Here is a 12,516-nt window from a genome sequence, read left to right on the forward strand (position 1 = left end):
GGTAGATTTTAGTTACAATGGATAATAAATATATAAATTCTATAAGGCCACCAAGGTTAAATGCTGTTTAATCATGTCTTATTTTGGTGACTTAACTTTTAATTTAACAAATAACTATCCATCTAAGTCTTCTCAAATAATTAATGTTTGCTAAAAACATAAAAAAAAAATAAAGAGCAAAATGAAGTTAATTTTTTTCTTTGTTTTTAGTTTTCAATACAACAAAGCAATGATATCTCTTATTATAAAAGGCAGATTTTATCTGCCTCCCTTTGGGAGTTATAGAAATCTACAATATAGGATTTCTTCAATTACAATTTACCTAGCATTTTTGAGAGTACAATGCATCGCGTCATGCCAGGTCCAGTTTTTAAAATTTAAACTCCAATTAAGCAAAATTTACAGAAAACTCACATTCTGGTGTGTGTGTCAAATGCTTTTCTTAGTCTGGTTTACACCACACGCAAACGCACACACACAGTGGGCAACGAATAAAATGAAAGTAAATAGCGACAGAGTGATTTGAGGAAGACTAAAGTGAAAGTATTCTGTCTATGACGCTGATAGATACATGAGTAAAATGTATGGGGAGCTAAGAGTGAGTGAAAATGTTCTTGGAAGAGAGTAATTAGTAATAAAGTAAACATACACTCATACATACATACATACATACATACACACACACACATACACACACACATACACACACACATACATACATACATACATATACATACATATACATACATATACATACATACACACACACATACACACACACACAGTATTGAAGCTTGAGAACAATCAGATACATTTGCAACACATATGTTGAAAATATTATTGTTCACACACATACATATACATATATACTTACAGACAGACAGACAGACAGACACACACACACACACACACACACACACACACACATGATCCAGCATGGCCACAACCTCAAGGCTGAAACATATAAAAGAATAACAGAATATAAATGTGTGCAAAGTACAAGAAATATTAATGCAGTATATGGGGATTGGACAATAAGCGTAAGGCAGTGTCAATGGTGGTTCCAGAAATCCCGAGCCATAAACTACAGCCTAGAAGACGAGCCTCATCCTGAAAGATCTGTAGAACTCGACAAGGACATCCTGAAAACCCTGGTGGAACAAAATATCATCGTAACTGTTGAGGAACTAGCAGAGAAGCTTGGATTTGGTCATTCAACCATTCATTGACACCTGTGTGCTATCGGAAAAGTCAGCAAATTGGGTCAATGGGTTCCTCACGAACTTTCCGAGTCTAATTGCATGCAGAGAGTGAATGTATGCTTTTCTTTGCTGTCATATCTCACCACTACTGCGCTATGTATATCTATATATATAAAACTGTAGTTGTGTGAGTGTCTGTCCCCTTCGATTTAGATTCCTAACTACTCCCACATTTTGCGGTACAGTTTAACCAAATTCGGGTAGCTTATAGTCGTGATTCATATCGAGCCCGTCTGAATATTAGCGCGCGTCTACGATGAGTCTACGATTTTAAAAATAATTTAACATCATTTTTTATTCCATTTTAATGCATAATTTTTCGTGTGTCGATGGCGGCGGAGTTGGCGTCCACGCTCACACCTGCACCTGTGGGGAAGGGAGTGTAAGGAAATCAACGTCGTAATGCATTGTCAAGGAGACCAGTGTTCTTTTAGAACAACGACTTCATGGCTTGAAGACACCAAAACAGAAATGGTTAAGAAAGCGTCTACATGAGTCTACGATTTAAAAAAAAATTTACCATCGTTTTTTTTCCATTTTAATGCATTTTTTCGCTATTATATAAGGGAAGTAACTCTCTAAAAATGTCTACGATGAGTCAACGATTTAAAAAAAAATTTACCATCATATTTTTTCCATTTTTAATGCATTTTTTGCTATTTTTTGGCTATAACTCTCTAAAAATGCTTATATAGTTATTTCCCTTACAAACCCGAGCAACGCCGGGCGATACTGCTAGTTAAGTTATAAAGATAAATTTCAAAATATTTCTTGCTTTTAACATTTGTTCATTTCAATGTCTCTTATTTCATGTAAGAATAACTTAGACATTAAGGCAGGATTTTTACAGCCAGATGATCTTTTCCCTAACTGTAACCAGTTTTTTTAGTAGAAATTTTTTTTATATACCAGATGAAACCGAAAGCACAGAACTAGCAACCAGTTTCTTGACAAGAAGTGTCAACAGATATCACTGTCCAACCAAACAGTGACATCATTGTTAGTAACTGAGCTGCAAATTGTGATGTCACCATTTGTAGTCATAGCTCAATATAGGTTGTAAACATTCACAGATATATATGCACATACCATTAATAAACCAGATAAGCTTCTTGGTTAGATGTTCTATCTATATATCAGATAATATTTTTGTTGTAGTTTTCTTGTTCAGAAAGGTTTAGTCATACATCATCATCATCATTGTTTAGAAGGCTTCATCAGGCCCAGTCAGATCTGGCAGTGTTTCTACGGCTGGATGCCCTTCCTAACGCCAACCACTCCGTGAGTGTAGTGGGTGCTTTTTAAGTGCCACCCGCACAGGTGCCAGACAGAGCTGGCAAACCGCCACGAACGGATGGTGCTTTTTATGTGCCACCGGCACGGGGGCCAGGCGAGGCTGGCAACGGACACGAACGGATGGTGCTTTTTGCGTGCCACCGGCACGAGGCCAGTCGGGGCGGCGCTGGCAACGGTCGCAAACGGATGGTTCTCTTACATGCCACCGGCACAGGTAACACATCTGCAATTTCCATTGATCGATTTCGATTCTGATCTTCACTTGCCTCAACAGGTCTTCACAAGTAGAGTTTTGTGTCCCAAGAAGGGAAGGTATGCATACATAGGCTGGATCCATCCCATGTAGAAGGCCACGGGTTTCAGAAAAACCAACAATATATCACTACTCTGTAAATCATAACTAGCAAAATGAAAAAATGTCAAGCTCTTAATCAAATGATCTCTAGTTTATAACCCATCACTAGTATCACAATGAATCTCGGGTAAAGTCCAAATCAATCTAATCACCTATTTTATAAATAGGTACCACAAGATAATACAGCTCTCATTGAGAAATAACAGTCAGAACATAACTGAAAATATAGATAGCTTGCAAGTACTGAGTTCAAATTTCCCTCATGACCAAAACTTGTCATATATTGCTATTTCTACACAAAGAGATACCTCTCAACAACTTAACAACATGAAAGCTAGGATAAATATCAGGACATCATACTCCTATTCAAAAATGTCTATCATTCAAGTAACAGCTACAGAAATCATTCAATACATCAGGTTCACTCCAAAAGTAGTTAACGAATTCGCATCTAATAGTTATGTCACATTTTTAATATCTGACTGAAATTTAAAAGGAGACAAAAACATTGATTTGTCTTTTTAAAGTTTGCATCAAACAAATTTTTGATAACTTTTGTAGTTAAAAATAGAATTAAGAATCTATGAAAAATTACTGAAGTTTCCATTTAAGCAAAATTATATCAATTAGAATATTGAAGAAAATATAACAAACCAAATAGTTTTCTTCTTTCATAATGACAAAAAATTTTACTTGCCTAATTTGATGGCAACTCCAAGGAGTCTTTTGACATCCTCACCATAGGGAGGGTTGCGAGCATATTTCATATGTGGACGATCATTCCGACCAAGTGTCTCCATAGCTAGCATGCCAACTCTATAGGCAGCCATCAGGTAGTTCATTTGTGTCTGATTATTAATAGCAGAAGGGGTTTGAATATTGGACTGTCCAACAGGCTGCTGCTGTTGCTGGCCAACACAAAGTGGGCCTTGCTGCTGGCCAGGAACACAGTTTGAGGAGGTAGGCTGGCATGGTGTAAACACAGGAGGTTGGTCCACATGTTGAACATTATTTCCTGCAGTTGCTGTTGCTGTGTTGCCACCATGCACTGGCTGAAGTGACCCAAGCTATTATAAAATAAAATTCAAATACAACATAAAAATAATACCCATAAAAAGTGCATCACAAAGTCAACTTGGTAAAATTACAGTTTGAAATATATATATATATATATATATATATATATATATATATATATATATATATAATTAGAGAAACAATTTTTTATGCACATTCATAGTTAGTTCACATTTTAGATTTTCATATTATAAGCTATAACTACAAGTATAACTGTTAATATCTGCAACAAAGTAATAATATTCAAAATGTGTCCAAAGGAGAAATTAATTTATATCTAAAAGACAAAAGAACGATAAATAAGGCCTAAGTTAGCAGTTTCATTTTTGATGACTTCACGCCCTTTTTTATGCTAAAATCAAACCAATTATTTTTTCACATCAAGATATTTAAAAAGTTTTTACAGAAGGTTAGATATCCTCTTCTAATTCAAAAACTAGAGAGAATAGGAGTGACAGTGTTAGGCTTTTAATCTTTGAAATTAAGAACTTGAACCCTATTCACTTAATCAATAATTTAAATAGTCAAAAGCAGAGAGTTTTTTAACAGTGGCTTCACAATAAAATACTGAGCAATTTTCTTATTTTTTCCAATATTTAAAACTTTGAAAGGTAATTACTGTTACTCTAAAATTAATCATTATGCTGGCTTCTAAATATAGTTAAAAATCACTAGCATAAAAAAATAAAGGAAAAGAAAAACTGTTAGCACATTGGACACTATGTTTTGATTATTATTCCTTCCCTTTCAACAAAACATTGTACAATGATATGTACAGTATAACTTATAATAACACTTAACCAAAATTGTTATTGTCTATAGATTGTTTCTTGCATCGTTGCCATAAGTTTAATTAAGCTAATTATTTAAAAATAAACAACATTTAGTTATATATTAATATGACTGTAGAATCTATCATACTTACTTGACAGTTTGGGTTTGGATAGATTTGCATGGTGGGGCCTAGATGTCGGATATTAGTTCCATTGGAGAAGATCTGTGCAGTATTTTGATGAACATTCTGAATGTTCTGAAGGTTACCAACAGGAAATGGTGACTGGTTCTGATAAGAATAAGTTGTAATATAGGCTCCAGGGTGGTGCAAATTATTATGGAGTGGAATGTGAGTAGTCTGTGGGGGAGGTGGTGGTGGTGGAGGGTACTGATGATGGTGGTGGTGATTGAAGATACTGTATGTTGGCACATAGGTGGTTGGGTGGTGGGGCATCTGGCCATTTTGGGCAGGCCCAGGAAGTGTGTATGGAATCACCATTGGTCCAGGATGGTTCATATGGTTAGAGGAATGCAAGATAATTTGCGGTGGTGGTGGAGGAGTTCCTTGGGTGGAGACCTGTGAATTAGTAGATGTGTGAGAAGGCTGTTGGTTGTAAGTAATCATAGGAAGAGCAGAAGAGGTGTTAGATGAAGGATTTATCTGGTCTCCTACACAATCCACCATCAATGGCCGGTTGCTATCTTCATCTTGAGAATGGGAAGCTTCCAAAGCCACAGACAAATCTCCTGAAGAAAGAAATATACATTTTAATATACAAAAGTTAATACTAAAATATAATTAACTATAAAAACATCAAATGCAACTTAACATTTATAACACAAACTAAAAGCTATGAGAATTAGAGCTACTTAGTTGTTTATATTCTTTGAACTTAAAAGTATTACAACAAGACAATACAGAGTCTTTTCTTGCAGTAGAATAAAAATGACTTCATGATACCTAGTGCAGATTATGTAAACAATATGAAAAGGACTAGCTAAATGTTAAAAAAAAAATTTAAGGTCCATAACTGTACCAGTGCTTCAACTTGAAATTAGTTTGAAAGATTAGTTAGACAAGAGGTTCACATTATTACAGAACATAATGAAAATCAGAAAGGTCACCTTCATTCAACAACTGACAAGATTTGCATGATGCTCACTGGTTGATCTAACTATTGATCTGTAAATGTTACAATGTTCCTCTACTCTAACTAACTGCACATATCAGAACACTGTTCCACTTTCCTTACTCAGGTCTTGGGTTTGTCATGGTCAAAATAATGAAATAAATAAGATAAAGGTATACATTGTTCTTCTTATTTATTTTTAACTGTATTGTTGTAGCTTTTAATACTAATAATTAACCACATTGTAAGTAAAATTAAAACAAAAAAAAGCATTAGAAAAATAAATAAATAAAAAAAAAACCAAAGCAATTAGCATATCTACCTTGTGCACTTCCATTATTACTAAGGTGAGCAGACTCTTCAGCCATCTTGTCCCAATGTCGTGCCACTTCAAACAAAACTTCAGGGTAAACACCACCGCCTTTAGCAGCACTTTCAACAGCAAGACAAGCTTTCTCCAGCATCTCTTTGCTATGTTCCTTGCATTGAAGCAAGGCACGTTGCACTTCAATGGGATTTAAAGCATGAGCATGGGGTAAAGAAGAGAGAGACAGTTCAGATGCTGCCTTTACCATGTTGGGATCTCGACCTCTTGAAGCACGGTCAGCAAGAGATGCAACTTCAGGTGGGGTAAGGTGACCTTCCCAAGTATCAATAAGAATATTGATTGCAGCACTCCCAATCTCCATTGCTTGACCTGTTGAAACAAAAACAGAAAAATATATTCAAAACAAAATATTTCATTATGATATAAACACACACACATAACACCAGAAGTTCACAGAAGATTTCAAATTCAATACATCTTTAGTAGAGATATTCTCTTAATTCAAAATAGGGAAGACAATCAAATTGGGAAAATATGAAATGTGGTCAATGGTACCATTCAACAAACATAAGATGAACCAAATTGTAAAATTTTAAATCTACTAATGTTAGGTGACCATAAAAACATACAAATTTGATATATGTACATACACTTGAAAAGATTAGCATCACAACACTTGTCTTGCTGAGGTCTATCATATGAGGTAAAAAGAAAAATTTTTAAGGTCTGAATTTCATTTTAGGTGTTACCACTTTTTCGGCACATTTGGCCCCAGTAGTTTTTAATTAAAATTTTTTTTATATAATTGGCATCATCAGATTCCTCTAGTGGAGATCTATCAGAAAAGTTGAATTTAAAGATAATTTCCTTTTGAAATAAGAATAATATTTGGAGTCAAATTTGATTTCAGGCGTTAATCTTTTTTTGGGGGCTGGTTTTTACCTCAGTACTTTTTTCTACCAAATATTTTTGCATATAAGTAACATGAATAGAGTCCTCTTACCGAGATCTATCATATAAGCTAAAATAAAATATAGATTTCTTAAAAAAAAAAAGATGTTTGGACTGAAAGTTGATTTCAGGTGTTACTCTCCTGTTTTTAACCTCATATTTTACTGAAACTCTTTTTTTCTACCAAAGCAATTTTCAAATTTTGTAGCTGAAAATGTAGCTTATGATGTGACCAGTCTAAAAATGTAAACATCATCTAATTTAGTTAAAAACTGAGTTAGTAACAAAGCCTAGAAGCGGTCGCTAGTGAGTAAATGTTGACCATAAGAATATTATTCATATATGTTAGTGTGTGAATGATTCAATACTCTGATACCAACCTCACACTGATTTAGAAGCTATAATTTTCCAGGTAAGCATTTTATGGACAGACATTTCTGGTTGTCAGCTAGTATTTAAAATGTTTTTAATGATATTTTAAAACCATTGTTGCTTTGTTTGTTTTGGAACTATTGTATGAAAATAAACATTTAACATAAATATTCAATACATGTAATCATTAGCAGTAGAGACTAAGATATTACCTGTTATCCAAGAAACATGAGAAGAGTAGGTACGAGACAGCCAGTTGGGTGATACACAATTGTGTAATCCAAGAGCATAGAGACCAATTTGGAAAGCACATAGATGTAAGTTGCGATGTGGTCCAGTAGGATTGTTGTTATTTGGGGGTCGTGTAAAAAGTGAGGTTGAGCTATTACCCCCAGCTTTAAACAAAACATTCTTTGCCAACTCAAACATAAAATGAGCAGAAGCTTCACTTGGCTGATTTGGTGTAGTTGGTATAATTCTTTTTCCTTTGTATCTGAAGAAAAAGATAGAAATCAATAATTGAGTCATCTATATAGATAAAATATGATGAAGACATAAAGGTAGCAATTTAATGACTAGTGAAAATGAACCATCCCTTATAATTTCTGAGTAACTTAAATGGTGCTGACAATTAAAAACTATTTTCATTCAATTTCCTGGATGCTCATCAATATGTTTTTTTCTGCAAATATAATTACTGCTCCATTACAACAGTAACAACAAATTGCTTTAAATAACATGTTAATATTTGTTTCAAGCACTGCTTCTATTCTTTCTTTCATTTCTTTGACTAATTAAAAAAAAAAAAAAAAACTGTATTACATTTTCTTCAAAAGATTAAGAAATTTGCAAAAAATTGACTTAGAGAAAATAAACTGACATGAACTTCTTTCTTCACATTCCTTGTTTCTGAATGAAACGAAACAGCTTGGTGAAAGAATCAACATTTTCTCATTTACTATGGCTACATTTTCTTAAATCCTATGGTATTTTGACATTATTTACAAATTTGTTTTCAAAGAACCAAAATGTTGCATGTGTAGCTACAGTTAATATGAAAATCAACTATAAGTGTATGTAATATTTATGCAGATAAAGACAATACTGCAAACTTATTAAACTAATTTATTTTATTACTGGAATGACTAAATAAGGAAGCGCTATAACTTGAACCCAAAATGATAATTGTTACAACCAAGTTCCCAAAACAATTATTTTTGTGCTCAGTTGTGATTTTTTTAACCAAAATTTGAATCAGAAACAAAATGTCATCATTTGGAGATCATACTACCCTTACGGTTTTGTCATAAAAAATTTTGTAGAAAAAAAAAAAGCCAAGTACAAAAAAGCAAATAATTTCAACCCTAGAGGATTCCCCAGATCCCACAGGTTACAAAGAGCTTGACACTTTTCTGAAATAATAAAAGGGTAAATAAATGCTTCTAGTAAAGGTTGTACTACTTTTAAGAGGCTATTGATTACAATAGTAATTGTCGTGATTATATAGAGCAACATTTTTATTACAGCTTGGATAGAGTGTACACATTTTTAGACATTTGTTTATTTCATAAGTTGATGTACTTCATGATAACAACCACTTTACTTTTCTCAATATAAATTCAAGTAATTCAATTATTCTACCTGGACTAACAGTAACAATTCAGTGACATACATTCTAATTACTAACATGTATGAATAGGGGAACACACACACAATTGCAACTCCCTATTAAAGTGATTATTATGACAAGTATCCACAGGAAATGGATATAACTATTTCAGTTCATTGTTGAAATGTAAATCATTGGGGCCATTTATCACTATAAGAGAAGCAATTAGAGAAACAGAATGAGGTATAATTTTGAATGTATATAAAAATACATAAATATCAATGCACTATGCTTAATTTTATAATTATTGAAGTAACACAAGTGAAAATTATATATATAGCATAGCTTATTTACTTTAACAGAATGCAGTGAAAATTGCAATTGCAATGTAAGATGACAATTTTAAAATACTGGTAAACGTACAGAAAAAGTTAACAAGAGTAGACAACAGAACTTGCGACAAAACAAAATGGAAAGAGAAAATATAGCAAAAATAACTCGGGGAAATATTTAGAACTTTATAGTATATGCAAGAAGAGAAAACTGCAACAATCTTTCGATGAATCACAACAATATATAAATATAACAGAATTTGTTATGAGTTTAAGTAATGAATTTACATTGAACAAGAAAATAGTACTTGACAACTTAGAAGTAACAACGCTTGAGAAGACAAATGTAAAGTTACTAATCAATATGAAAAGATTTAAGAGCCACATTTTACAACTTTCAAAGCAAATGGAATAATGAGCATAAGCAATAGCTACAGGAAAATGTAATAATGGTATTTCATTAGATATTATATGTGAATTGTGAAAGTTTAAAAAGACATTGTTACACTGTGACTGTAACAACTTTTGTATCCATCAAAATGGAAGAAAATAGTTTGATTATATGTTTTTATTACACTAAAATCCTCACTATATTATTTGATGAACTGTCATTCAGTTTCCTGAATGGTACTGCAAAATTTATTTTTGGACATCTCAAATGCTGTGCAGCAGATGTTCAAGGTCATATGAAAAACACACTTACTATATGCAGGTGAGATATTTTCCTCTGATATATGAATATATCTCCATTTTCAAAAAAGGTTTTTATTAGAAAAATGTTTCATGAAACATTGCTTAATGGACCAATTTTTGAGAACTGAACTTTTCGATTAATCAGGGGCCACCCATTCTGGACTAACCTGATAGTCTTCATATTAGTAGATGGCATTCTTGTATCAATAAGAACTAAGGAAGTGATCCTGGCCAGAAATGGATTTGTGAGACTGAAACAGAAAACAAGACAGAGAATAAACTGAAGCTGAATTTTCTTTGGAGAAAATATTTCGCAAAGATTTTGTAGTAATCAGGGGAGAGTGCATAAATGTCAAGTATGCATTCTTAACATGACGCAATCAATTAAGACAGCTTAATGTCAATACCTGGACATATTGACTGCTAAACTTCAATTAGCATTATTAAATGTCAGCTTTGACCAAATAGACTGAAGAGACTATAGAGCTTGACCACATAAAATATCAGCGGGAGATAATAACAAACAGAAAGAAGAGTAATTCATTTGCATGACAAATTTTGTGTACCTGAATGGTGAAAGAGTGAACTGTAACAAAAAGCAATTTCAATCTCAAATGAGACTTTATTAGATTTATATTGATCATAAGTTGAAGAATGAAGGACTTGCAACATAATTTTCAGCACCACATAAGGCATTACAAATTTATATATATATAAAGTAGATTTTAAGAATATAAAATGGCTACCTTTAAATATTTTTCTATGAAGGGGATCACCAGAAAAAGTCTCTAAGATTAGTATTGTGTTAATAAAAGTTGTTTTGTAAAACATTTCACTTTTAAAACAAAACTAATATCTTAGCTTGGTGACAGTCCTAAGCTAGGAATCTGAAACACTAATTCTAAATAATATTTAACTGATGGTTTATATAACACAACAGAAGTATTTAAATTATCCTAACCATCCTCATCATCAAAATATCAATTGCATACTGATTGAACTTGCTTCTATAAAACTTCAGAAGCCAACATTCAACTGATTAGGTTAAACCATTGCACTAGAGTTCAAGAACATTTGTGAATGTGTTCTAACTAAAAGTAGACCAGTGGAGTTAAGTAGATACCGTAAACCTCTGCCCCCAAACAAACACACACACACACAATCATAAAGACAAAACTCCAAGGCAAAAAGTTTAATAACATCTGTCTATTTATGCTATGAGAATATGAATGACAAAAAATCAGAAGAATGTCCTAATCAGAACAACACTGATGTTAAACTGTGTAAAAAGCTGCAAATATTGTGGGATGGGTATAGGTATTTAGTCAGCCTACTATACTTTACTGGTACTAATTTTATCGTCCCAACTAAATGGGTGAAAAGCAAAGTTGACCATCACAGGATTTGAACACAAAATGTAAAGGAATGTGACTAAATGCTGCAGAGCTTTTTGTTTGACTCTAGTGATTCTCTCATTCATGAACTTTGTAATCAGTATTCTAATGATAAGTGATACTAATTAGCAATATGAATGAGAATAGCTAACTAGGCATAGGCGTAACTGTGTGGTAAGATGCTCCTTTCCCAACCACATGGTTCTGGGTTCAGTCCCACTGTATGCCACCCTGGGCAAGTGTCTTCTTCAGACTTGTGAGTGGATTTGGTAGATGGAAACTGAAAGAAGCCTATCGTGTGTGTGTGTGTGTATTTGTTCCCCACCACCACTTGACAACCAGTGCTGGTGTGTTTACATCCCCATAACTTAGCAGTTCAGCAAAAGAGACCGATAGAATAAGTACCAGGTTTAAAAAAAAAGTATTAAGGTTGATTCATTTGACTAAAAATTCTTGAAGGCAGTGCCCCAGTAAAATGACTGAAACAATTATAAAAAAAATAAAAGATAGTTTAATGTCTTAGAAAATAGCCATTGTATTAAATGTGTGTAAATAATCTCGATTAAAAAGCAAATGATTTTAGAAGAAAAATGTTTGTGTGTATGCATGCACAAACATGAGACATAATTCAATATATTATTACCTTTCATTCTCTCTAACTTTGTTACAGTTAACAGCAACTTTTTCCTCGGAACTACTAGACCCAAGTGAATCACTACTCTTACCACTGCTACCACTGTCACTGCCTGGCCCTTGATGCTTTGACCAACTGCGACGTATCAGAGTAGGGGAGTTATCACTTGAGGTTGTTTCTGGTGCACTGCTATCAATACTAGCCATACCTGGAAATATTAGGGGGGAAAAAAAAAAAAAAAAAAAAAAGAAAAATTCATAAAATAAGTAGCAGATTAAAATAAGTAATGGATACAACTAAAATTCTTGA

General features: G+C 33.3%; 1 protein-coding gene across 3 annotated transcripts in view; it reads right to left on the bottom strand.

Moving 5' to 3' along the window:
• Positions 1 to 12,516, bottom strand: part of LOC115211937 (zinc finger SWIM domain-containing protein 8) — an 82,662-nt gene that overhangs the window by 2,813 nt on the left and 67,333 nt on the right. Inside the window, exons 19-24 of one of the 3 annotated variants that reach the window (XM_029780690.2) lie at positions 12,217 to 12,415; positions 10,347 to 10,430; positions 7,758 to 8,038; positions 6,217 to 6,591; positions 4,916 to 5,511; positions 3,611 to 3,980 (exon numbers count right to left, since the gene is read on the bottom strand). In XM_029780690.2, the coding sequence (XP_029636550.1) occupies positions 3,611 to 3,980; positions 4,916 to 5,511; positions 6,217 to 6,591; positions 7,758 to 8,038; positions 10,347 to 10,430; positions 12,217 to 12,415 (1,905 nt within the window). The remainder of the gene's footprint in view (positions 1 to 3,610; positions 3,981 to 4,915; positions 5,512 to 6,216; positions 6,592 to 7,757; positions 8,039 to 10,346; positions 10,431 to 12,216; positions 12,416 to 12,516) is intronic. The other 2 variants (XM_036503346.1, XM_029780691.2) reach the window with 2 other exon arrangements.

Source organism: Octopus sinensis, linkage group LG5, assembly GCF_006345805.1.
Source record: "Octopus sinensis linkage group LG5, ASM634580v1, whole genome shotgun sequence".
In the NCBI taxonomy this organism is placed as follows: Eukaryota; Metazoa; Mollusca; class Cephalopoda; order Octopoda; family Octopodidae; genus Octopus; species Octopus sinensis.